This window comes from Lonchura striata, chromosome 3 (assembly GCF_046129695.1).
Source record: "Lonchura striata isolate bLonStr1 chromosome 3, bLonStr1.mat, whole genome shotgun sequence".
Classification (NCBI taxonomy): Eukaryota; Metazoa; Chordata; class Aves; order Passeriformes; family Estrildidae; genus Lonchura; species Lonchura striata.
Window position 1 is genome coordinate 83,165,796 of NC_134605.1, and position 27,799 is coordinate 83,193,594.

General features: G+C 40.5%; 1 protein-coding gene across 5 annotated transcripts in view; it reads left to right on the forward strand.

Annotated features, from left to right (window-relative positions):
- Nucleotides 1–27,799, forward strand: part of FILIP1 (filamin A interacting protein 1) — a 101,688-nt gene that overhangs the window by 61,456 nt on the left and 12,433 nt on the right. For all 5 annotated transcript variants that reach the window (XM_077782328.1, XM_021553667.2, XM_077782329.1 and 2 more), the window contains 2 exons: nucleotides 182–360; nucleotides 23,004–25,812. In XM_077782328.1, the coding sequence (XP_077638454.1) occupies nucleotides 182–360; nucleotides 23,004–25,812 (2,988 nt within the window). The remainder of the gene's footprint in view (nucleotides 1–181; nucleotides 361–23,003; nucleotides 25,813–27,799) is intronic.

The window sequence follows — 27,799 nt, forward strand, 5'->3', positions numbered from 1 at the left end:
CTAAATAAATCATTACTTTCACAGGGCAGTTATTCTTATTTCTAGCCACTGCTTTATGTAAAACCCAAGATATATAATTATGGAACTTGCATTTACGAAACACAACATTGTTGGTCAATAAACTAGATGAAGTAAGCAAGGAGACCTTTAAAACAGTCTGTTCTCCTTTCCTACAATTCAGTTGGACAGACTTGAAGAAAAGCAGAAAGAGACATACCGGCGCATGCTGGAACAGCTCCTGTTGGCAGAGAAGTGCCATCGCCGCACCGTGTACGAGCTAGAGAATGAGAAACATAAACATACAGATTACATGAACAAGAGCGATGACTTTACCAACCTCTTGGAACAGGAGCGGGAGAGGTGAGTAAAAGACTACCCCTAGTGTCCCAGTGCTTGTCCCTTCAGCAGTGACTGGCCTGGTATTTTCTGTATTTCAATGACACTAAACTTACATGTAAAACATCTGTAAGTGTTAGTCCACTCCTATCATTTTTAAGTGCGTTACTGTGCAAGTCTGGAGCTGGAGGAATACCATTGCATGTTCCTGTAGTGTGAGCTTGACTTAAAAAACAAATTTGTTCTGAATTAGTCATGCTCGTTTTGGGTTCACCTCCAGGTAGCTTTTGATCAGATGTTATTTATGTTGGCTAAGTTTGGGACTGGCTTGCTTAGCTAAGTGCTAAGTTCTGTGAAGGACAGAGCACTGTTGTCACAGCGGGAGGGCAGGGTAAGGAAAACCACAACACACATCAGGATACTGGCACACAGGTGGTGGGACTCTGCCATACCTATTGCGTTTATGCTTTCAAAGTCACAAACAATTTGCATTCTGTTTCATATTTTGATGACCCATGCCTCAGGCAAGTTATCTGGAAGAAAATATTATCGTGCATTACAAAATTTGTCCAGCCTGTGATGGACTATCTGCAGTGTTTATCTCATAGTCTCATACACACCACATTTCTTTTTTTGGAGTGTTTATCCTGCTTTGTGGACGAGTAATTTGTTCTCTGTGTCTCTAAGAAAAGAAAGATCACCTACCTTAGCTGAAGACTGAGCACTCAGTAACAGCCTCAGTTTTTCAGTATGAAATTTTTGTGCTTATACCAAACTGCTTGAAATCAATCCATGTTGTTTTGTTTGGGTTTTTTTTTTTTTTTTAAGGCTCTAAGAAAAATACTTAAGGCAAGTTCAAAGAATAAATGCTCTTGAGGAAACCACAGGCTTGTGGCAGACATTTTCAAAAAGCCAGGAGCAGAAATGTTTAGTGTATTTCCTGAACTCAGTTCAGTGCCAACTTTGAGTAGGTGGCATATGAGCTACAGTGACTGTATTTCCTGGTTTAATAGGTTTTGGTTTTGTTCTGTCTTTACTTTCCTTAGTTTGATTGGCAAACTTTAAAGAACAAAAGTGCTTCTCCATCTTAGCATATTGATTCTCACAATAGAAAAGGAAAAATGTAAAAATATATTTAAAAATTTGTTTTAAGAAATAAAAGATGTATTTTCAAGTAAGGACAAACTTGACATCTGATTCTATAGAAGACATTTTGTCTTTATGCTAAATATCATGTATGTGTGGACATGCAGCCATTAAAATGCTACAAAAGTGGTATTAAAATACTATTTACATTTGTCCTTACTTTTTAATATTCACATTAATTTGACAATTGTTGCCTTCTTATTTTTCCCTCTCAATGTGTGAAAGCCACTAAAGTCTGCTATTATGACGTGGTTTTGATTGACTTCCTTTAATGAAGTGATTAAAGAGCTTTTTGTCAAGATATCATGTCCCATATCCGTGGGCATTTTCTCTTACCCCTCCTGCTTTCTCAAACTTCAAGTTTTCTACATTCTACAATTTTTGGAAAAACAGCAATAAGAAAAGGAAAATTTGAATTTTAATTTCTCTTGAAAGCAGATCTTTAAGAGCAACTAAATCCACTGGCTTTATTCAGCTGTGCCTCTGTACTGGTGGCTGCAGGGGAATAATTGCAGTGCTGAAGCCCTTTTGATTTATGTTGAGTAACACCAGAAATCTGATGTTTGCTATTTAATCCATTTTGTTTGTCTATGACACTAAGTTGTTTCAAGATAATAGTGACCAAGCAGAAAGAACATGACATGCAGCTAAACATAGAAAACCAAGATGCATGTACCTCCCTCTTCAGTTCCTCCTCTCAGATCACTTACAGAGCAGATTAGCAAAATCAGGATGGGCTGGAAACCACTCGCTAAGCATAAAGTCTTAAACAATCTCAATTTCTTACCTTTATTTTCTGAGTGTACATGAAACTGAGGCTGCACTCACATCTTTGTAGGTATTAAAAACTAGAAGTAGTATTGTTCCAGGGCTATATTCACAAAGAAAGAGAGGGTGATAGGATTACTTCTTAGGAAAGCCCCAGAATGGCAATAGATTTTGTCAAAAAGAAAGAATTTGAAGTGGAAAAATTAAATTGCAACAGATTAAAGTATACAAGAAACTCATACTCAATTTACATATTGGGAGAGAGAACTGACCTGCCCAAAGGCATTTTTTAAGGTCCTGCATAGGCATTATTAAGTACCACTATATAATTCATTTTACAGTGGTACTTTGAGGGTTATTTTATTAAGAGCTGAACAGACTTGTAGTCTCCATGAAAACAAAAAGGGACACAGAGTTGAACTTTGCCCGTCAGCCACTCTGCTGCACTCACAGTTATAATGTTAATGAGACAGGGTGAGCCAGAGGAAGAACAGTGCTGCAGGATGGCCACCTCACAGCAGTCTGCTACAATGAGAGGAGTAATCATTTCTATACTGGATCTAAATAATTTCAGCAGTTTCTTTCCTCACAGTATTTTATCAACCTTCCCTAACCATTGTTGTCTACATCAACTTTCGCAGGCCGTCTGCTTTCACTGTCTCACGAAAGTTTGAACAAAGCAAAAAGGGAATTCTTTAAGAAAGAAATATGCTTCAGTTCTAATGTATGTCTAACATTCTCTTAATGTATTTACTTTGGAATATTTTTTACATGCACTTTCATACGTTATCTCTGATCCATCTACAACAACATGACATGAAAGCAAACAGTTCCTGTGAGCGACTAATTATTAGGCCAGCCTCATACAGGAAGGATGTAACAGGAAAACATGATTTCTCAAAAATAATGACACATGAAAAGTATAAAAGAGAGAAAACTGTTCACTGGGATATTCAAAATATAGACAGCTGGGGATGTGGGGCTAAACAGAGAAGGCTGAAGGGCCTCACTGTTGTTGTTGGCTCTGCAAGACCAAGTGCAACTGACCTGAAGAAAGATTGTGGAAAAGGTTTGCATGTTACAGGAAAAGAGTAGTGATGACTATTTGCCAGGTGGAGATGAAAGAAATCTGGTACTTTTAGTGGGAGGTGCTTCTACAGACACGGTGGCTGAAGTGTTTTAAAAATTCCCTTATAGTATGTTGTAATAGTCTTTAATGATGGACTTATTAATGAAGATGTCCATAGTTATGGACAGTATTTTCTATTTTTCTATGCAATCAAATTTCCCTTTTCAACACTTGCCCACCTCAGCTGCTGTACCTCTAACACCAAGTTGTGCTTGGGTATCTCCGATTCTGGGGAATGCAGAAGCAGACATCTTCCTGGAGCCTCTGAGGAGGCTGAGGAATATGGAGAAGAGCTGAAGGCTCCCAGGCCCCCTCAAAGACTTGGATGATAGAAGGTGGTATAAGGAGTCCCTGATCTGAGAAGTGGAGGATGAAGGGTCTGGTCAGAACTTGCATTGATGCTGTGGCTTGCAGTGGGCACTTGGAGAGCAGCACAGCAGGCATCAGAAGCCTCAGGGATAAAATTAAGTCTTCCCAGCACAGGCACCCTCCTGAACTTCATCAGTGCTTTGGGGAGGAGCTGCTGGCATGACTTTGGCTGAGCTGGGCACAGCTAAACCAGCTATTGGTACTTCATGATCCCAAAAATTCTTGTATAAAGCAGGCTTAACATGAAATGGTACTTAGCTGTTCTCTACGCTGCCTAGTCCCAGCTATCTTGCCTTCCCTTTTAGGGAACTGGGGGCAGGGCTGGGGGTAAGTCTTTAGTTTATCAAATGTAAACTTTTTCATTTGATCAGCAGGGCTTTTATTCCTGGGGGGAAAGGGTAGAGCTCTTTGTAATCTCAGCATTTCTTTGACGTTTTGATTAACCTAGGAGATGAGGTTTATAATGCTGACATTTTTAGAGGTCCTAATCTCTGGAATATTATTTTCTTGTGCCCTTCTTTTAATCCTGTTGTTTTACAGCACATTTTGCTGCTATTAAAAGCACTGGAAAGCTCCCACTGATTTTTAAAGGTTCAGAAAGAGGCTTGAGGTGAGGACCACTGAGCCAGTCCTGCCACCCAGGATGGATAGAAGAAATAGCCTGAAAGCCTGCAAAAATGGGAGTAGGAGGGAATTTTTTTATATGGATGAGATGTGGGTTGCCGAACAGAGGGTGTGATGTGGCAGAAAGGCTCTGTTGGAGCTCTGTTATGGGGGATCCATGCGACTGCTTTGTGCATAATTTGATAATTTCCAGCATGGTTCCTGAGACTGCTGAGACTCTGTCACCCCACCACACAGTGATCAGGAAATATACACCCAGTATCTCAGTGTTGTCTGTACTAAAGGATAGATATGTTTTATTGTAAGACTTCACTGAAGTAATGAGGATTAAATATTGGTTCTTGCTTACTTCAGTGCTTCAAATTATTCTTTACAACCACTGCGAGTGTTCTCAGTGCACTGAAGCATTTCATGTTTTCCTCAAAGGCAAGGCTGAGGATTCAGTCTGTACTTACTAAGCATTGCCCTGCTAAATCTGGTTTTAGTTAAACCCTCTTTTTGAAGTACATGGCCATAATTAGATCTGCCTAGAGGAGACAGCAAGACTGTGACCCCAGCTCTTTCCTCCACAAAGTTCCCTTTCAGTCTTCACGTAAAATTGTCTCCTCTTTGCCTTCCCCATTGCAGCACCCCCAGCAAGGAATGCCCTGGCAAGGCCCTCGGAGGTCTGTGATAATACATTCCTCTGGACTTCAGTCATGCTGGCACTGAGGTGCTCTTGGCTGCTCTGCTGGTGATGTAATTCTGGGCCCACATCACCTGCAAAGGGAACTGATCTGTGAGCTATAAAGCACACAGCCCTCGTGAAACAAAAATGGGAGTGTTAATGATAACAAGTTTTCAAACTCCCTTTTTTCCTCTTTTTGCATTTCTGATTTTATTACCAAAGCTTCCCTTCTCCCTTTTCCCACGAGACGGCAGCACCAAGCCTGTCACTGGGAAGTGTTTGCCTTTTTGTTTCCCTGTGTTTCATGGATCCAAGCAAGTGTAAAGGCTGGAGTGTGATACAGATTGGAGATCTTGTGTGTGTTGCCTTTCCAGTTTGTGTTTTCCCTCAATTTTTATGAAGTCTGTAAAATAAAGGAGCTGGCAGGAAGACAGCAGGGCAGAGTATCCATCAGTCAATTACTTGTTTAGAGAACAATCAAGCCAAAAATATGAAGTGTTCAGGACTAATAAATTTTTGTGACTTACCACCATAAAGCCAAATTCTGTGTTAAGAATAGGCCCATACAGAAGTATTGGGGTGAGGTATAAGATCCAAACATATAGCACAGATTTTGGCCTATAAACTGTAATCTGTTGGTGATTCCTCTAAAGTCTGGAAATTAGGTTACTTTACAGAAATATTTTTGCTATCTTTTTTTCTTTTTTCCCCCAAGAGTTTTTAGCCATATTTGTACTCTGGCTTTTTTTCTTATATGGAGATTGTTTCTGTGTCCTGGTTCCCAAATTGTGACCAAAAAAAAAAAAAAAAAAAAAGGAAAAGCCATCCCAAAGGGACTTCACCATTGCCTACAACAGTTACTCATCTTACCACACATTACTGGCCTTACCAGAACACTGAGTCACTCTGTCTACTTTTCAGTAAGTGCACCTCTAAACTTTTAATATTATAATGTAGAAGACAAGGGCAGCAGTGCATTTTTGCTCTTTTCTTTTCAGGTTGACATGCTATTGGTATGGTTTGGAAAAGCTGGTTATTTTCTGTCAATGTACTATATTCACAGGATCACAGATCAGAAATTCTGGGGTACTCTATTAAAAGAAATGAATTAAAAATCCTGGCAATGACAAATACAATTTCTGCACAGTTAAGTAAATCTGAAGGTCATCCATTTTGCATGTCCTGTTTTACAGTTCTAGCTGACTGCAAGGCGGTGACGACTCAAAGTTTATGTTTTAACTAATGAATCTGGTCCCAGCTTCCAACAAAATGCTTCCAAAGGAAATTTGAAAATGAGAGAACAAACAGTTACATCTGACTGTGGAGAAACAATATGAAAGTATTGCAAGTCTTACACAATGTGAGCTGGGACTAATCCAAATCTATCTCTTTACACTTGGATAGTCCTCAAAACTGTCCAGTCTTTCAGTCACTTCTGGGATTATATAAAATGGCATCATGTGTTGTTTCAGCTACTTTTCCAAAATTTTTTCTAAGTAGGCATCAGCTTCACAGCCCTTGAGAGAGAATTATTATACAAAACTATATGTACTTCATTATTCCTAGCAAGTTTGCTTGCTAAAATCATCAATTCAAATGCTCCCAGGGTCAGACAGGGGGAAAAAATTACTTCATTCAAAATCTACTCACGAACTCAAACTCTGTCCAGGGTGCAATAGGTAACAATTTTAACATTTAAGGGGCCTTTGGCAAGTTTCAGAGTTATTATACTACTGAAATAAATATCATTTCACAGCTCTACTGAGGCCATCTTTTTAAGTTGTCGTTTTTTAGGCAAAGAAAACAAGAATTGAATCAGGGTCATGTAGGGAAAATTGCTTCCTCATTCAGAAAGATTAGAAACAGGTTTCTGTTGAAATGCTAGGTTTCAGTGAATTTCTAAAAAACTTAAATAGATACCACTTATTTACAAGTATAAATATATAATAGGCTCTTGAGCTTGAACATGTTGGATATTTGCTTTATGTTTAAATGAAAGTTTACCTGTGCAGAGATGCACAGTCTAATTAGTGAAGTATATGACCTACTGCCCTAATGCCCTACTAATATCCAAGACCTGTTCTGCATGGTCTGATAACTTCTGTAAGTTGTATGAAGAACCTCAAGACATCATCTGACTAGGGGGTTATTCTGATCAGTGAGCCTATATGGAAGCTTTCCTAACCCTAAACAGATGTACTGCTTTTTCCATCTTCTTTCCCCAAAAGGGCGCTTAATCGTGCATCTCTTCTCATTCCTGCAGTATCTCCAGCGGCAGTGGAGATTAGAAATAATGAGTTCTATATTTGCATCATTTCAATTTTCATTTCTTTTTAAGGCTTGTATATGAAGAAATCTTAAGGCAGAAATAAAACATCCAGGGGGTGCAAATATTCAGACAAAGTGTTTTTGTGAAATTTGCCAAGGCCTGTGCAAATGTGAGGCCAGAGAAATGCAAAATGTATAATTGACTTGTAATGTACCTGAGTAAGTGCCTGACTATAATATTGTGTTTCCATAGGTAGTATTTCAACTGATTTTAAAAACTTATTAAGACATACCATTTTGGATGTAAGACTATTACTAATATCAACAAAGAAGATCTGGTGACCTAATTCACAAGACCAGCTAGTCAAAAAAACAAATCAAATAACCTTGTGATTATGCCACTCACCTGGACCACGATAGACTTTTAATCCTTCTGTCAACTTGTTGGGACCTGAATCCACCTTTCAGAGGAGACCTTCCTGGTCACATCACTGATTCCTTGGGGCATCTGTTCCCATTCTTCATGGGAAAATTTGTTCTATTTTAATTGTTCTATTTACGTCACTTATATAACTTGGGGTTTGTTTCACCAAAGAGATGAAAATCTTCTTATAGATCAGGGCCTGAGTATTCAAATTTCCCAGACAGAGGAATTCACTGGTCCAGGCAGATCAGTTCTGAAAATGAGAGTATTTTTCACTTGTTGGTTTGGTGAATTGGGCCAAGCTACAGTCCTTTCTATGCCCTGCTTTTCTTAAAATGACAAAAGTGGAAATTAAATTATTGATCTGAAACAAACAAATGTTTCACTGAAATCCACATGAAACACTTTTCTAACTTGAATGATAGAAAAAAAATTAAGCTTTTTAAAATATTTTTTGTTGTTGTTGTTTAGCTCTGAAACTGAAAAATCAATTACTCACACAGCTTTGTTATGCAATTGCTTATGTTAGGGAATGATTAATAGTAACGTAGCTGATCATGTAATGCCTTAATGAGGAAAGATAAAGAAATGAGCAGAAAATGAGGTTAAATTATAGCCCAATGACAGCAATGTTTTTCTGAGGATAGCAATTATGTCATAGCTGAAAAAGTATCTCTTGGTGACAAGTACGTATATCATAGAATGAAAGTTCCTGTACAATTCCATTTAAAAAGTTCATTTTCAGAGGAACTAGAAAAGGATAGATGTATTCTCTTTCATCATTTAAATGTCAGGCTTTTCCTAGATGACTTAACTTGTTTTAAAATGATGCATAGTTTTCAACATTTTTTCATTTTGAAAATTACTGCCTGGGATACAGGCGTGGTTTCCAAAAGCAGCAGGGGCAGAGCAGTGTGCTAGGAGCGAAAGGCAGGCGGGCGGTGTGGAGTGGAGGACAGCTCATGTGAGATGAGCACAGCTCATGCTGCAGGAGAGGAGAGCCTGTCCTGCTTTCACTGCCTCGTGTCCTATGGCTTGTCACTATTTCATGTCCTCGTCCTGACAGAACAGGTGCTGTCGCTCCAACTCGCTTTTAGTGACAAGCACCATTGCCTTGCACCAACCATTAACACACCCAAGCTTTCCACATCCATCTTCTTCAGGTCTTAGGAAATAATTCATCCTGATGCTGTATTTTATGAGCACAAAGCTGGCATTGTTGCAATTCCTTTGAAGTCAGTAGAGCTCTTCTTGATTAATGGGATTAATAGAATCGGAGTAGGAATTCCAAAATGTGTGTATGCTTGTACCTGTAGAAGTCTATACATGCATATATAAATGTGTTACATACAGCAGTTTCTTGGGTGTAATTATAGCTTCTGCATGGGAGTCTGCTCTCCAGAAAATTAACTTGTCAGCAGTATATATTTCTTGTAAAATAATATTTTTATAGAACTTAGATATGCATTTTGGTTCATCATAGTAATTGTAATAACAATAGTAACAACAACAACAATAAGCCATAATAGTAATAATAACAACAATAACAATAAAAACAACATCATCAATAATAATAGCCATAGTCTTAATAACTATAATTTTTGATATAACTTCCACAACCAAATTACGCCTTTGTGTTATGAATTATTTTTGGTCAGTATTGCCCATTGATTCTACCAAGGAGGCTGTAAGCTTTTGTCTCCTTGTGCCTGAGGATCATTTGCACTTATGTCACTAGAAGATTTTAAAAAACAATAGTGATTTCTAAGTGAGGATGCTCAGTGGAAGTCAACAGCTAACGACTGAATAACTGATTAGAGAGCAACAGGGCCAGACTGCTTAGGCCCTGCAGTTATTCAGAGGACAATACAGACATGGAAGAAAGTAATTTGAAGACAAAGGCAAGCATAGCACCTTCTAATTCCCACCTACTGTATGAAATAGGCCCAGTTTCTTCTTGCTTGGTCTCCATCTCAGAACCTGAGTTTTCCCTGACCTGTTTTTTTTTGCTGTTCATATACTCAACAGGCTACAGTCAGGACATGATCTTGGAAAGCGGTAGTGCAAACTTAGAAGTATTTCAGACTGAGGAGAGAAAGAAAACCACACGTTTATTTTTGTGGCAAGGGATGCACAGGGGCTGGTGCAAGTAAGTGTTTCTTTGAATGGAAGCACTGACAGCTCCTGCTCTTGTGCAAGGGCTGTGGTCAGCCCATGTCTCCCTCATCCTCAGAACAAGGCCCTTGCTTTTAAAGACTTTTATGTACTTCATAAGACCCAAATAATCTCAGGTGAAGAATGATGCTCAGTTCAGGCAAGATGACGGGACTACCAAGGATGTGCAACTGCAGATCTAGGCAACCAAAATACAGATCTGCTCAAAAATCAGAAGCCTGTGACCATTCATATTTATATGTGTACTGGTTGGGCATTTTTGGTTTGGGTTGTTTGGGTTTTTTGTTTGTTTTTGTTTTATTTTCCTTTTAAAATGCTTCATTGATTGCATTCAAGATATTTATGGGAGTCTTTTTTGGATTCTGCTCTAAATAACTAGAAGTAAAAGATTAAAATAGCAGGCTCAAACCTCGGGTGAGTCTAGGCCGTGTGTGTTGGCTGGGGAGGGGAGCTGTGGGGACAGACTCTTCTCTAATTGTCCCTCAATAGACACAAATCTAATGCAATCAGCAAACCTTAGAATTGCATGAGCTGTAGTAAATAGCTATGCGGTAATCAAAAAGCTTTGTTTAGGTGCAGGGAGATTTATTTGGTGTTTTTTCACAGTTGTGATGGGTTTGTTGTTTGGTTCTTCTTTTGGTTTGATTTTTGAGGGGAGATGTGCTCATTTATGCTGCACCTCCTTTTTGCACAGGCAAAAAGCACTAGCAAATGTGGGGCTGTGGGATGGATGTGGTAGGCAAGTGTGTGCTCCTATGTGTTCAGGGCAAGAACTGAGGGGCCTGGCATGAAAAATAATGGAAATACCTTCACAGCCTTTCAGACTGAGAGCTGGGACATGACATATTAGGATGTGTTGTGACAGCCAGGATTACTTGATGCTGATGTTATTAAAATCTATCAGTCCCTCTCTAGATCATAAAAGCAGCTGCTGGCTGCTTTTTACAGAGCTTGAAAATTTTTCTGAGGATTCATTATTTGCTAAATCATTGATAATATAATGCTCACAAGGAAGTAATTTAAAAATCAAGAAGGAATCTTCATAAGATTATTTTTCTCTGCTTTTAGAGGTGTGCATCGTATTATTCTTATGTCATTGTGACAAAAGTGGCTGAATATGATATGAACAAATGCAGACAAAGGCTGTATTTCTAAAAAAGTCTGAGATCCTACATTGACAGACATGAGTTTTTATACTTACTCCACTTGAATAGTTACTTGCTCCCAAGCTGCATTGCTGTTGTACAGCTGTGTTAGCTACTCCATGCTTGACTAGCCCAGTGTGTGCAATTATATTAATGATGCTATTTCCTAAATCCAGATTTTAAATTTTGTCATTCTTTTCTTTTTTTTTTTTTTTGGTGCACTTTCCAATGTTTCCAATGTCCTCTCGTGGTGGACTCCAGACACTCCATCACTTGTATGGTTTGATGTTAAAATGAAGCAGGAATTCTTTGAATTCTGTTTTCTCTCATTTTTCCTGCTCACTAGTTTTACTCACTCTATCAAATTCTGTATTCCAGTGGTGTATCAAATGCAGAGCAGTGAGGTAGAAACCTTTAGTTTTAGGTGTAGGACCCAAGTGCCTTTCAATCCTAGTGAGTTACTGGGTTACCTTGCTTGAAGGAAGGGTCAGTGTGAAGAAACATAAAAGAAAGTCCAGGAAAGATCAGCAGGACTGAGAGCAATGTGACAAGAACTAAACTGATGGGCTTGGATTGTTAAAAATGAGGAATAGCAAAGAGACAGGTTGAAGCCAACAGAACAAAAGCAACAGAAAGGAGAAAATCAATCAGGATTAATTTCACATCCTGGACCCAATTGGAGCAAAGAGTCCAAGACAAATTTTCTCTGGGTAAACTGAGAATAGGCATAGTTCTCCCTGCTTTTAAAGACTTGAGCTCATTCTTCCACCTAATTTTTCCCCATGAACACCTAGCACCTCAAAAGCAAGTAACTTAGAAGAACAAAGGTGGAGCCCAGAGCAGGCAGAGGTGTCAGTGAGGTGCTCTGACAGAGCACAGGTGGGTGAAGCAGCCGGCACTAACAATGGTGGGTGCACCCAGGGCAGCAAGTGGCAATCTGCCAGTGTCCTCATCTAAGCTCCCAGACACCTTTTCCCTTGGCTCCCAAGACACTCTTGTTAAAGGGAACAACAGGTTTCTATGAGACTCCTGGTGCTTATTCCCAAAATACGACCAAATCATACTATGAAGAAATAACCATGGCATAGGCAGGTCTTGCTTCAGCTGTAATCACTTTTACTTAAAAGAATCCCAGTGCTATTGAAGATACTGAGATTTCCACTTATCAAAAGAATACACACAAGTGCTAAGAAAACAGAAAACCAAAAGGAAGGGGGTAGAGTGCAACAGGGGAAAAAAAAAAAAAAAGCCAGAAATGCTTTTGTTAAACTTTTGAATCATGTTTCAACAAAACACAGCAGATCCCAACATAGGGGGATTTTCATGCTGTAATAAACAAAAAAATAATTTAAAACATAGGCAGCACAACTTATTCTGAAGGATCTGAGGAGTAATAAAAAAGCCTGTGTGCAAACGTGTGTGTGTGCACAGTTTCTTTAACAGCTGCATGGAACAACCTGTTTTAAATAAGAACAAAGGTGAACAAAGCCAGTTGTCAGGGCAGCTCACCAAATGAAGTTTTTTAATGTGCATGACGTATGCCATATAAAGTGTATTGCCTGAGATACAACAGCACAGAGTCCAACTTGAAGTATTTTTCTCAGGCTTTTCCTACAAAGTCATGTTTCAAGAATTTACTGCATTTATCTTCATTATTTATTTCTCTTCTCCAAAAGGCCCAATGGATCACCTTGCTCACTATATCTTCAGCAGCAAATTAAAATCAGCCTCTTCCCTCCCTAAACATTCAAAATTTTCTTGTTCTACCAAGATGTCACTCAATCAATTTGTATCTGTTGCACTTAGAGCAGACAATTGTAAGCAGAAAGTGGAGGTCAGGTCTGAATTACCAAATGAGTTTGACTTAACCAAGAGAAGGGGGAATAAAGGAAAACAAAATAGTGATGGAAGATTTTCACTGCTTTGAAGCTTTTATGAACAAAAAAGAAAAAAAGTCTGGCAAGCACACAGTGTACCTTTTCATGTATGTAAGTAAACACAAATTTAGGAAAAGCTTTGCTTTGCACAAACAGAAATTTCTGGGCTTTTTGTAACATGTTCGAGAACTTGGAGAGAGTTGCAAGCTTTCTGCCTTCACTATAAATGTTACACGTGTTTCTGCACTGAAGGTAAAGAGGCAACCAAGAGCAGGGGCAGTCTGCTGGGAAGGTTACAAAGCTCTGTTTAAAGAGAATTTTATAATCAGGCAATAATTTGTTATAAATCTCAAAGATCCACAAGAGGAATCTACTGCTGCATAGTTAGGAAGTTTTTAAAGAGAGCAGCTTATCACAGAAATGCGTTGTCTAATAGCACATTATTATTTTTTTATTTCCAATTCCATCTTTTGCTTCTCAGTTACTCTCCTCTGTAGTAGGCAATTGTGCCAGATGCAAAGTATCATTTCTGACTTTCAGAGATGAGCTGAAATTTGGGATTCCTATCTATTCCCTCTGCTGCTTTTATTTCTTGTTGTTTTTCTTATCTGCTCTCACAATGTTGCAAGTGCTGCTTTACTCCGGAATGTGTTTCTTGAACTACTTCATCCCAATTAAATTGTGAACAAAAAAATTCATGAACAAGTTAAATTTTCCCAGCCTTTGAAGTGACTTGAAGTTGAAGTACTCTTGAGAAATAACAACCTATGGAGTACCTTTCTATTTTTATATAGACACAATGTGATTTCTAAGCAGTAAAAGAAAAGCTGTAAATATTAGTGGCCTGCTTGACCTTAGCTGCGACATCCTACCTGATACCCCTATAGGTCTGGTTACTGGTGTAGTGGTGGGTACCCGGAGTAGGTGAAATGGTGATGGGAGAATACTTTGTGAAATCTCATGGTGGTACAGACTTAACCAGTGCAGGTGTGTAGGCTCACCACTACTACACTGCACTTTCTCTAACATCCTCTTGACATCCCTGACCTTTCAGCTCAGAGCTGAGATGACGAATACACAGATGAGGGAACATGTGTCGCTTGCAATTCCAGCCTGGCCCAAGCGTGGCAACACAGACAAAAGAACAGCCAGAACAGATACAAGAGGACACCTAGAAGGGTTGTTGCTCTGGGAGGGGTGGGAGCTAAAAATGGAGTGCAGAGGTGAGGAGAACCTGGGACTAGGCAGCGGGTGCAGCGGGACAGGGACGAGCTGTGCAATGAGCTCAAAGCCCAGAGCTAGCTGGGATGGGGTGTGTAACCAGGGATCCTCCTGCCGAGCCAGCAGTGCCGGTGGAACAGAGCCTTGCTCCTGGCTGCTGATCACAGCCAAACCCATCTGTCAGCAGATAGTTCTGAAACTTGCTTGCAAAGTGCTCTCTGCCTTTCTAGTATCAAACTGCCTCAAGGCTGACACCCTGCTATTGCTATAAATTATTTTATTAACTTAGAGTGCAGACTTTTACGCATATCATACATTATGATCTATTAAAGTGCCACACCACTATATTTCACTGGTCAATATATTAGTGTTTGCCATTGTGTATGCAATTTCCTCTTTTTAAAGAATGTTTAGCTCTACCAAACAATTTTTGGGATTGCAAAGTAAGTAGAGTAAGCAGAACATTGGTATGCTCAATGCATGTGATCATTTGTAATTGTACAATCAAACATATTTGGTACAGAAGCCTTTCCTCTGACACTGGAAAAATAGAAACAAACCAGGATGCATCAACTTTGCACACAGGAGGGAGCACACAGGAGCTCTGTAGGACCCCAGCTTCATCTTTTGGAAAGTATTTAGTAAATGAGGTAAAGGAATATGAAATGGGAGAGAATGATTAAGACTAGTGTAGATTTCCCTGGAAAATGTGACTTTACTGTTGCGTTGGTGCGACGGATTTCCTACATGGTCCTAGTTAAGTCACGTGAAGTTAATTTACATGGATTGTGAATGTCTTTTACTCTAAGAATGGTTCTCATTTTGGGAAGCATATTGGATCTGGGCTCAGATGTGCAGGAGTCTGGAGCATCCATTCCTGGGCACAGGCAAAATCACAGGGATTGTGATCTGCGTGCATGACCACCCTGCTGCACTCTGAAGCCCACAGCCAGTGTACTGCAGAGCAGGTATCCCAAGCAAAACCTTGGTCCCTTTGTACTTATACCTCCCACCCAGAAATTAAGAATTCTGTTCTCAGCAGAGTCTGAATAGGGTGAGGTACATAACATCTTGAATAAAAAGCATAAATTCAGTCTCTAAGCACCTGCATTTCAAATGAGTCCTGTCCAGTCTATGTGCTGAATAAGGGTCCTAAGAAAAAAAATAATGAAAAATCATTAAATTAGACAGTTTCTCAAAAATGTAAACTCACATCCATTTTTAGTGGATAATATTTGAAATTCTATGCTTTCAGTGCTTTCGGCTATTGAAAGCTTCCTAAGAAAAGGGGAAAGTGAATGGGAAAGGAAAGAGGAAAGCAAAGGCAAAAGAGAAAGGGAAAGAGAAGGGAAGCCTTCTTCCTAGCTCCCCTCACGAAGTATGAAAAAGTGACTGAGCAATACAGGGAATCATTAGGGAAATAGACGGAATCTCCAAATTCTTTTATGCTCTTCTGGGAACAAAAGAGCTGGTTTAGGACTTCTTTAAAGCAGGGAGCTAGCAGAATGGTGCTTTTCAGACCTCACCAGACTTGGTTAGGCTTGCTACTATGCATGGATTTTCAAAAACAAACACGCCCGCATACTAAATCCCCAGGGGATTTTCTTCATGTATTCATGCCTTTATCAGCCGATCTTAAGATCAGGCAGCGCGTACCAGCAGTAGTACCGGCACTTCAAACACCGGCAAGACAAGAGAAAAGCAACAGGGACTTTTGTTGAGCCAGCGGAATGAATCGGCAGCTGGGACTGGGAAGCAGCGGCGCTTCGTGCTTCGCACTCCAGTTAAGCAAAACCAACTCCCAGCGGTTCTCTGCGATCGAATTGTTATTTCTTAATCGTTCCCCTATGAGCTGTAGCTACACAGGTCCCGGCGGGGCTGCCAGCGACAATCGCCGGCGGAGGGCAGGCGGGCCCAGCCCCGCCCGGCCGGGCGAGCGCAGCGCAGAGCGGGGCGCAGCCTCACCTGGCAGCGGCGGCACCGGCATCGCCCGCCTCGCTCGCTCTTCTGCTTGCTTAAAAAAACAAAAAAAGAAAAAATAGGTCTAGTTATAAGGTAAGAGAATTTTTTTTCTTTTCTTTTTTTTTTTTTTTTTCATTTTAAATTATTTTTTGAGCTGTATTTTTAATTTGAGCGCCGCTAATTGCTGTGTGCATGCGCAATTGGCTGGTTCGGAGAGCGCACCGGGCATTGGCGTAGGCGCGGGCGGGACGGAGCGAAGCTGGAGCGGAGCGGGCGCGCCGGGATGCTCGGCGGCCCCGCTCCAGGCGGGCTGGACGGAGCGGGACAGCGCTGAGGAGCCGGCCCGGCCCTGGGCTGATCAGCGTTGGGCTGGAGCCTTGGAAGGTGCACCTGGTGGGGCTGTGCTCTGCGGTTTCCCCTCCCGAGCAGCGCACCGAGGGGTCAGGGAAGGATAACCGCAGCCCGGAGACAGGTTTGGCGATTCTCATCTCTCAGCTGAATGCTGCTTCGCCTTCGCTCTCTGACACTGTGTGCCTGCTTTCTGTACATCCCCTTTCCCCTCCTCTAACCTCCGGAATTAATGTGGGTGATACTGTTTTGTAGTCTGAAAGGATGTCGGTCGGGTTTTGTTCTTAAAGATCTTTAGTGTTTTTCTTACGTGACCGTTGTGCTGGAAAGGTGAGGAGTACACTGAATTTAGTACGTGTTCGTATTCCAAAATACTACCCTTCAGTCACTGCTCAGTTGGAGTAAGACACTTTCAACACAAATTAAGTATTTCAGCAAACTGGATTTTAAATTTTACAAAATCAGTGTTAGAAACACTATTTCTAAGATAAACTGTTATAGATTACAAACAATGTTTTCTCCTACAGAAGGAAATATTTCCTTTACTTTCAGTATATTTTGGAAACTATCATGTAGTTTAGAAGCAGCAAGAATATTAATTTGTTTGTTATATAGTTTGATACAATCACTTTCCAAAAGTTAATTTAGCACCATAGCTGAACATGCACTTTTTTACCCTTTGAGTTTGTATATTAGGTAGCCACAAAAAATTGTCATCAGGTTTATTAGAAATTTTTTAAACAAGCTTTGTTTATACAAGCTTTGTTTGTTTTCAGAGCTGACCCTGTGATAAACTGAACAAGAAGTTGGAAAGTTTTGTAGTAAGGTCACTCAAATATTTTTCTCATTCCTTACCTTTAAAATATAATGGATAGTAAGGAGAGTAACACAGATGTGCTTTATTCTTTTTCTTGCCATGGGATCTGATCTCGTTTACATATTTCTTCTCCCAGCTGAGATAGATATATGCGAAGTAGTGAAGCTGGTGATTCGAAAGTGTGATCCAATCACCTAATTTAAGTCTTAGGTCCGATTGTTTTGATTCCTAGAGAGCCTAGCGCCCCTTTGTTTCCTAGAGCCCTAGACCATCTTTTGGCTCTCTTTGACTTTAGCTCAAGTTGTAAGTACTCAGAACTAGCAAAATTCAGCCTTTTGGGTATCTCAGCTTGGCCCCAAACACAGAAGCATTGGAAAATAGTCTTGACATGTGGAGGATTTCCCAGTGGCTGTAGAAATAATCTTCAAAATCAGCTGTTGTACATTAAACAGGAAAAAAAAAAAGGGCACTCCTTTATTGAGTTAAACCACCTCTTGCTGGTTTTCATTGTCCTGGGATTACAGACTCTCACATCACTTAATGGGCAGCAGCTTTCTAGCTACCACTAGGAAGTTGTCCAGTCTCTTTAACTCTGCATGTACAATAGAAAACTTTGGGTTTGAAGTGGAAAGATGAGTTTGCGAAGACATTTACTTTCCCTGTGGAAATTACTTGGGATTGCTGTATGAGTGGCACAGAAAGGCTGTTGGCCCCTCAGGAGGAAGCAGCCTTCATCAGTCCTCAGTCAGCTGATCCTTAGAGTGACCAAGTCCTCATTAACGTATTTGCCTTAACCCCCACTTACTGGCCATCCGTGAAATGGGATAGAAGTCCTTACACCCCATAGCAACAGGCTTTTTGGAATGTAAATGGCAAAGTAAGGTACTACAGGAATGGTAAGTCACATGGCTTTGTGCTAGAGCAGCAATGAGAAACTCTGTGGGTCTTCAGGCTGTGTATGAACTCAATATATAAGGTCCCCTAGAGACCTTATCTATTTGTCTCCTTTTCATCCTCTTTCTTCTGGCTGCTGTTCCTCCTGCTGCCAGTTTTGATAGCAGGAGAAATGGCTCTCCACTTCTCCAGATTGCCCTCTACATTAACCCCTCCTTTGAGTGCTTAATAAAACACTGGGGAGACACCTTGAGAAGCTTGGCTTTGTTTGTTTGCAGAGCAGGGGGTTAAAACAGGCCAACACAGCTGAACTGTGGTGCTGAAATGTGGTGCTGATCTGTATGCAAACCACGGGAGCAGCTTTTGATGGCCTTTCAGGGAATCATCTGGCTTGCCCTGCTTTCTCAGGATTTCCTTGTGTAGGTGAATGCCCGTTTCTATGCTAGAGGTGGAAAAGGTTATATGAGTACCTGTGATGTTTTCTCATCTTGACAGAAGTACAAACAGGCAGATACACACCTGATATGATTTTCAATAAATGTTTGGGGGGCTATTTGCTTTTGCATGCTCTGTTTTAAACATGTGGAAGTGAATGTTTTTTTAAGAAGAGCCATCACTAAAGAAATGAAGCTACATCTCTGGAGGGAGGGAGTTGTAGCTATCAGCATCCCACTGCACTTCTGTTGATCGATTCACAGCTTGGAGGCAGGAAGGGGAAGCAGAAAGGCTGTGCAGTGAAACACTTCAGCACCAAACCTAAAGGCAGGAGGAGAGGGAGAAACTAGTTATTGCCCATCCTCTCCTATATTCCTCCTTGCTACTTCAGCAAACCATTCATGAAAGTTGTTAAAACTAATTCCATAGTTGCTCTTCCTCCAGTCCAATGTCTGCTTGCTCTGCAACTGAGATTGGTTGTTGAAAGTTTTCAGGCTGCTGCCTCCCCAGTACGGCTGCCAAGAGAGCTCTCCTGCTGCCCTAGCACTGCCTGGTGTGGCTGTGAACAGCTCAGGCTGGTGGGGATCCAGGAGAGGCAGCTCCTTGTGCAGGGACCATGTCAGCTTGCAGCAGTAGCTTCCGTACTCCAGCATCCTGCGCCATGCCAGTCGGGCAACTTTCTTTATAGAACAAAATCAGCAGTGTCCTGGGGTGTTTGTTTTTTACTGAGGCAGTTAACAGTTGCACACAGTCATCACACCTGAGGGTTTGCTGCTTATTTATACAGTACTGCACGGGGTAATGGGCCTGTTGTCTTGAGTAGTGGACCTGTTCCTCAACTACCGTAGGGAGGACAGATAGTAAGGAGAGGGAGAGGCCACCAGGACTCTCATGGCAGCAATGAATACACAGTCCCTGCGTATTCAGGGACTGACTCAGGCTGCACACTTTGCTGCGGTACTTGTAATAATTTGTGGGAAAAGAGGTGCCACACAGACTGCAGCAGTGCTGTCCACAGAAGAGCAGGCAGTATTGTCCCTCTCTGGGCTGGGAGCTGGATCACATCTGCATGCTTCATTCTGGGGTCTAGATGCCAAACTCCTGAGACTCTTGCTGATGAATGAAAGTTATCCAGTCATATCCAAACATTTCTCATTTCTATTTCTAACAAAACACAAACCAAGACACCACAGGCAGAGATTGGGCTGGGGGTATCAATTGTTGGATTATCAGTGTTTTGGTTCTATCTAATGTTTCAGTATGAAAGGTTTTGTTTGTTTTGATTTTGATCCTGAATGCAGGTGCTTTCAGCCTCTAGACAATCCAGCATGCAATTGCTCTGGCTAGCACATTGAAGACCAGGTGCTGGGAGTCTGAAGGGTTTTTAGTGTTGCATAGGAGCCCATGTACATCGGTGTTACTTAGCAAACATTAGCAGCAGCAGTGCGATGAGAAGCCTGATAGCAGCAAATGTACTGTGAGGGTCAACAGGGGACAACCTCACCTTGAAGTCCGCTGAAATTCCAGTTTAACCACTGAAGTATGAAAGTTGTACAAAGACGGAAAAGTGGGAGCAAGCTTAAACTCAACTTTATTTTAGTGTCTAGAAATAACACTGGAAAGGTGTAGATTTTCAAATTACTTTGGAAATTAACACATATATTTGTATGCTGCCTTCCAATTCCTTCCCCACAGATCCAGATTTTAGAAGCAGTTCTCATAAACATGAAAAACAGAAGTATTGTTAAGTATCTTCTCTGAAAGCTGGCTTGTCATATCTAAGACATGTAGTTTCCCCATGCTAAAGCTGAGGCAGAATGAAGTGCTGAATGTTGCTTTATTTTCCCAGAGGGACCAAGCTGCTTATTCCCCACTGCTAGCACTCCTGCAAGGCAGTGACAGGGCTAACATGCTTTCCTCTCTTGCTCAGCCTCATGACTGACATTTTCTTGTCTTAGTTTAACAGGTATTTGCCTTTTTTTCCAGTGGCTTTCTTGGCAGTATTCCCCAGTAGACTCTCAGCTAATCACGTGGAACCATGTGTGGTCAGTGCATTATTTTGCACTCTGCTAAGCAGCCTGGCTGGTGTGTACTGCCTGGAGCAATTGCTGGGTAAAAATCACATGTGCAGGCCTAGGAATTACAAATTAAAGACAGTTTTCTAAGCATCTCTAGACATTGGGGTGCCAAGATTTTTTTTTTTTTTTCTAAAGCTGTTTTCTGGGCTTTTTTAATTTATAGATGTCACCTTAAAATTTTTCTGTGGGACAAGGGTGGCTGGAAACATTCTGCTATGTTTGTGACTGTGGAAGATGTACCATTTAGAGGACCACCAGATTCACTACACTGTTCTGTCATGGCAGACAGTATTTTTATGGAAGGGTGCATGCTATTCCTTTAAAAATGTAGCCTGGAGGAGATGAGAAAGAGTTCTTTGCTGAAACATTTACATGAAGCACTGTGACAGAGCAGCCAGGGAATATATTGCATGCTAATAAAGTTCCTTCTTCAGTGTGAAAAGTGAACACTTTGTGAGTGACAGTGAGTCTTTTTTTACCTTTTGACATTCTAACTTGACCAATAATGAGGCATCCACCAGCATGCCTTTTCAGTCCTTTCCAAAGAGCTGCCACAGCTAAAGAGACTTTTCTTTTGAGAATAATCTGTGACCCAGCAAGGTTGGCTGCAATGTTTGTTTGTTTTTCTTTCTACTGCTGGTTCCTACTATTCTTTTACTCCCACATCCTATCTGAGTCTTGTTTTGAAATGCATTCTTCGGCCTTCTCCTTCCCTACCTACTGCATCCTGTGTTCTGCTTTCTGATTTCCTTCTCTTTTCTTACAGCTTTTCTTTAAAGTTCCTTTTGATTCTCGTCCACCAGGAACAAGGAGTGAAACATTAACAGTTGCTGAGTACCGAGCTAGTCTGGCTTTTGCTAGGAGTGTAGAGTTCAGGTGAGGGCTCTGGGAGACATCCTTTGTGTATGACTGTGCCCTGGGGCCCTTGGCACCACTTCATTGCTGGAGTAGCAGAGAGGAATATATATCTGTGCTCCACCTGCTGTCATCTACAATCTAACATGGAAGAGAAGAATATTGATAAAAGTTGATCTTTGCTAGCATATGGATGTTCCAGTTACTGCAAGTTAATTACCAGGCATTAATTGCTCTGTTATTGCCACCTGGATGTGTGTCTCAGTTATAAAAAGGAAGCTGAGAAGCTTCAGATTTAGGGTAAGCAAAGCAAATGGTTTTGAATTATCAGGTGTCTTGATAGAGGATGTGGGGACTGTAGGTACTGTGAGAGCAGTTTGGAAAAAATATTATTTCATAGTAAATTCAGTGTGCATACCTGTGTCTTTCTAAGTCAGACTGCTGCTTTTACAATAAGGCTCTTAGATTGGTTGGGATACATCCTTGTGTTATCTGTACCTCTTTCAGTTGAGGATCACTAGCTTCATAAATCTGTGCTTAGAACATCTGCAGGAACTTGCTAGGTTGGTGTCGGCAGATCCTGAATATAAATCACAGGTATAAAATAGTTCTATTACTCCGTGTTGCATGGCTAAGGCTGGGTAATGTATGCCATTCTTGTCTTTCTAAGGAGACACCTAATTTGGATATATGGTGAGCTTTTATATTGTCTGAAAACACAGCTTTAAGACCATACAGAGAAGCGCATTTTCCAGAGAGGTCAGCTATAGCCAAAGGTTTGACTAGTTTGGTGCTTGTGGTTCACAACAAAACTCCAGAGCCATCTACTAAATGAAATGTAGAAGAAGAAACCTTTTTAGCATAATAGTCACTCTGCTGGAAAATTTATCTTCCTGCTAATTTCATATGCCAGTGATGCCCAGATGGTTATCAGTTGTGTGCTACTGTAATCTTCTGTCCTGTTGGCTTGTTTGTAACCAGGATTGGTCTGTTTATATGTGGCTGCATATGGCAATTAGTTTAAATCTTTTACCTTATTTTTCTGTATGCAAGGCATAAAGAGGAATCCACCTTGCAAAACAAATTTGGTATAAAAGGGTTAGTGAGTAGATAATACCTGTGCTGTTGGGATATTATATGCTTTTACTAACATCATCCTAACAGAGAAATAAATGTAAGGAAATTAAATCCTGATGTATTTGTTATCTGTACATGTATAAAATGTTACTGTGTTTCAGATTTCTAGACAATTTTATGTATTTTTCATTTAACTTTTGTAATTCAAAATACTTGGTTTGGGAACACAACTCTAGTAGTTTTTTCTTGAAGACTAAATAAAATTAATAAATTAATTATTAATTAATAAAAAAGAAGCTAAAATAAAGGTAATTTTAAAAATAGAGAGATACACGCACAGATATATATATACATTTTAGTCTAACGCATCTCTTTTGACTTGTTTTAGGTTGAAGAAACTTCTTGAGCAGGAGAAGATCTATCAAGCCCGGAAGGAGAAAGAGCATACCAAGAGAATCAATAAACTAAGAGAAGAACTAGTCAAGCTCAAATCATTTGCACTCATGCTGGTGGATGAAAGACAAATGCATATTGAACAACTTGGTCAACAAAGCCAGAAAATACAGGACTTAACCCAAAAACTAAAGGAAGAAGAAGAAAAGCTTAAAATTATTAGTGCAAAAACAAAAGAAGATGGACAAAAACTGATGAAATTAGAGGCAGAACTTGAACATAAAACATCATCATTTTGTCAAGAACATGAGGAGATGACTGCTAAACTGGCTAATCAAGAGTCACATAATAGACAACTAAGGCTCAAGCTAGTGGGGTTGACTCGTAGAATAGAGGAGCTAGAAGAAACGAACAAAAATCTTCAAAAGACTGAGGAGGAACTTCAAGAACTAAGAGATAAAATAGCAAAAGGGGAATGTGGGAACTCTAGCTTAATGGCAGAAGTGGAAAACCTCCGCAAGCGTGTGCTTGAAATGGAGGGAAAAGATGAAGAGATCACAAAAACTGAATCCCAGTGCAAAGAGCTGAAAAATAAACTGCAAGAGGAAGAGCATCATAGCAAAGAGTTGAAACTTGAAGTGGAAAAACTGCAGAAAAGAATGTCAGAATTAGAGAAGCTAGAAGAGGCTTTCAGTAAAAGTAAGTCGGAATGCACTCAGCTACACTTAAACTTGGAGAAAGAAAAAAATTTGACTAAGGATTTGATAAATGAGTTGGAAGTGGTGAAGACTCGAGTGAAGGACCTTGAGACATCCGAAAGCAAGTTGGAAAAGGCTGAAATAAGCTTAAAAGATGACCTTACAAAGCTGAAGTCATTTACCGTAATGTTGGTTGATGAGCGAAAAAATATGATGGAAAAAATAAAACAGGAGGAAAAAAAGGTTGAGGGCCTAAACAAGAATTTTAAAGTTGAACAAGGGAAAGTTATGGATGTAACAGAGAAATTGATAGAAGAAAGTAAGAAATTTTTGAAACTGAAATCTGAAATGGAGGAAAAAGTATCTAGTTTGACAAAGGAAAGGGATGAGTTAATTGGCAAACTGAGAAGTGAAGAAGAAAAATCATCTGAACTAAGCTGTAGAGTTGACCTATTGAAGAAAAAAATTGATGGTATGGAGGAAGTAGAAAGAGAAATTACAAGAGGTCGAACTAGGAAAGGAGCAGAGCATGGTTGTCATGAGGACAACAAGATTAAGGAACTTACCATTGAAATTGAAAGATTGAAAAAACGTCTCAAACAACTGGAAGTGGTTGAAGGAGATTTGATGAAGACTGAAGATGAGTATGATCAGCTAGAGCAGAAATTTAGGACTGAGCAGGATAAAGCTAATTTTCTTTCTCAACAATTGGAGGAGATGAAACTCCAGATTGCCAAAACGAAAGCAATAGAAAAAGGTGAAGTGGTGAGCCAGGAGGCAGAGCTGAGACACAGGTTTCGTCTGGAAGAGGCCAAAAGTAGAGATTTGAAAGCAGAAGTTCAAGCACTTAAGGAAAAAATCCATGAGCTCATGAACAAAGAAGACCAGCTTTCTCAGCTCCAAGTCGATTATTCAGTTCTACAGCAAAGGTTTATGGAAGAGGAAAACAAAAACAAGAGCATGGGACAGGAAGTTTTGAACCTAACAAGAGAGCTGGAGCTTTCTAAGCGTTACAGCCGCGCTTTGAGGCCCAGCATGAATGGAAGAAGAATGGTTGATGTTCCTGTGACGTCCACTGGCGTGCAGACAGATGCTCTGAGCAATGAAGCAGCAGAAGAAGAAACTCCAGCAGTGTTCATAAGGAAATCCTTCCAGGAGGAGAATCATATCATGAGCAATCTGCGACAGGTAGGTCTGAAAAAACCCATGGAGCGTTCTTCAGTGCTTGAGAGATATCCTCCGGCAGCAAATGAGCTTGCTATGAGGAAATCCTGGATACCATGGATGAAAAAGAGGGAAACTGGGGCTCAGACAGCTCCTGATAAAGGAGCCCGAACCCATAGTAGTCCAGCACATCCCGGGGAGGTTGTCCTTTCACCAAAGCAAGGTCAACCTCTTCATATTCGGGTGACACCAGACCATGAGAACAGTACAGCAACTTTGGAGATAACCAGTCCATCCGCAGAGGAATTTTTTTCAAGTACCACTGTCATTCCTACTTTGGGAAATCAGAAGCCACGAATAACCATCATTCCCTCTCCAAATGTTATGCCACAAAAAGGAAAAGGCAGTGAAAGTCCCATGGGCCCAGATCGTTCCATGTCTCCAGTCACTATAACAACATTCTCCAGGGAAAAGTCCCCAGAGGGAGGGAGGGCACCCTTCGCTGACAGACCTGCATCGCCAATTCAGATCATGACAGTATCGACGTCTGCAGCGCCGGCAGAAATCTCCGTCTCTCCGCAGTCACAGGATATGACCATGGGCAGGGCTGTTTTCAAAGTCACACCAGAAAAGCAAACTGTCCCGACTCCAATCCGCAAGTACAATGCCAATGCCAACATTATTACAACAGAAGACAACAAAATCCACATCCACTTGGGTTCCCAGTTTAAACGTTCTCCCAGTGCCACGCCTGACGGCGCGAGCCCTGTGATAACAGTCCGACCGGTGAACATCGCGGCAGAGAAAGAGGTGGTGACTGGTACTGTCCTTCGATCACCTCGGAACAACCTGTCCCAGCGACCTGCAGCTGCCAGCAAGGTGACAAGTACTATCACCATAACGCCTGTTACAACATCTTCCACTCGAGGAACACAATCAGTGGTAAGCACTGTGGTCTCATGGTATGGTCTTCATGGTAGGGTAAAGGACAAACCATAGCTCGGGTTTGAGACACCAGCAGGGAAAATGGGAGAGGTGAGGAGAAATTCTTGTCTTCCCTACATTTCTGCCATGCTCAAGCTTAATTATATAATCAGAATTTGCCCAATTCATGTATTTTTGTACCAATGTTGGATGCTGGTACACTTTTGGTATTATCTCCCAAAGCAGTTAACTTCCAGAACACTCTTCAAAGTTATTTTCATAATGGCAACCCAGCAAAATTACAAGTGAGAGACAGAGGGACAAAGAATGGTGGGCATGACAGAGCAGGAAACTATATTTTTATTTTCTATGAGTGCAATATCTAAATTTTGAAAATACACTCATTTTTTTTGGCTCAGCTGGCAAGTCTTTGGACTCTAATTATGCAGGCTGGCATTTCTTTGATATAATCCCATGATCCCCATATAATTCAGTTAATATCTGCTATATTACTGAGCTCCAAATGAAAAATAAGCAGATGTGTTATCATTGCTTACAGCTCCAAGCCTCTTTAGCCAGCGAATAGTAGAGCTCTTTCTGTTCCTCTGAACTTCTCTAAGTGCTGTATTACAATAGAGCTTCCTGTAGCATATTGTTTTTGCTTTCTCTTTGGGCTCCCGTTGTTGTACTCCAGGTTCTTTTTCATAGTGAAAGACTTGTCACCTCTATTTTTAATCATAGTGGACAGTATTTATTGATAGTCCTCCCCCAGTTTATTACTGGACATACATTTTTATTGCTTGAGTAGGAAATAGCCTGGGAAAGAATTTAACCAGAACAGAAAACCAACAGTACTGTATTAGTCCAAAAACTTAGCTAGACAGAGTCTGCAACAGATGCTTAGGGGAAGATTATTTTGAGTGGATAAACACACAGTAATGTTTCCCTCAGTGTCTGTTCCCAGTTTTTGGCAATAGGTGGGTATTTCTCTCTGAACCAGAGCCTGTAGCCACATCTTTGTCTTTAATAGACCATGGCAGAGTTTTCTTCTATTTATTCATTTAATTGCTTTTTGAACTCATTTGCACTGTTGTTTCCACAACATCAGGGGGCAGTGAATTCAGCTGTGGGCTTTGGGAAAAGCTCTTTTGTTTGATACCTTTTATGAAATACCTTCATTGGTTACAGCCTTTTTCTTCTATCTTGACAAATACTGAATAGTCATCCCCTCCTCATTTGTCCGTGCTGCTCGGGAGTCAGCAGAGCCCTACAACACACCTCATCAGCCATCTCTTCCCAAGCTGAAATGTCGATGTGCATTTAGGATACACTTTCACACTTCTGGAGAGAAGCTGCCATTCCCATTTAAGGCCTCTGAATTAAGAAAGCTTGCATTCATTACACAGATCGGTTTGGGATCACACATGCACTTGCTCTCTCTTCCCACCTATATAATGTATTGTAGATAGTTTATCATACAGTGTTTCCTTACATATTAGAGGCAACTGTTAATTTTTTTAAAGCCTTGAATTAATTTACTAACTCCTTTGTCTCTCAGAAGCCTGGAAAACTTTTTTAAACTTTTTCTTTTAACTAGATGTCTGTCTCTACTGTCATGATGCAGTGAACCATGGCAGACAAAACTTTTTTTTTTTTTTTCTGGCTAAAAACTGGATTCTTTCTTTACTTTATCCTCCCTGTTTTGGAATGTAAGGAAAATAGTTCAGCCATAAGATTTACTTTATCTTATGTTTCCTTTTGTTTTTTAGTGTCTCTAGTCAGCTGAGCAGGCAACTTTGAACAAGCTCAAATGTGTCTTTTCCTCCCAGGCCTCTTGGAAAGGAAAAAAAGTGTATTCACCATCTGTTTTGCAAATGACAACTTTACAAACACACTCCACTGCCCCTAGTCAGAAAACTGAAGCTGTGATCATTTACTCAGTAACCCCAGACGAAACCAACAGATACAATTTTGAGGGTTTAAGTTAATAAAATCGAACAAGACT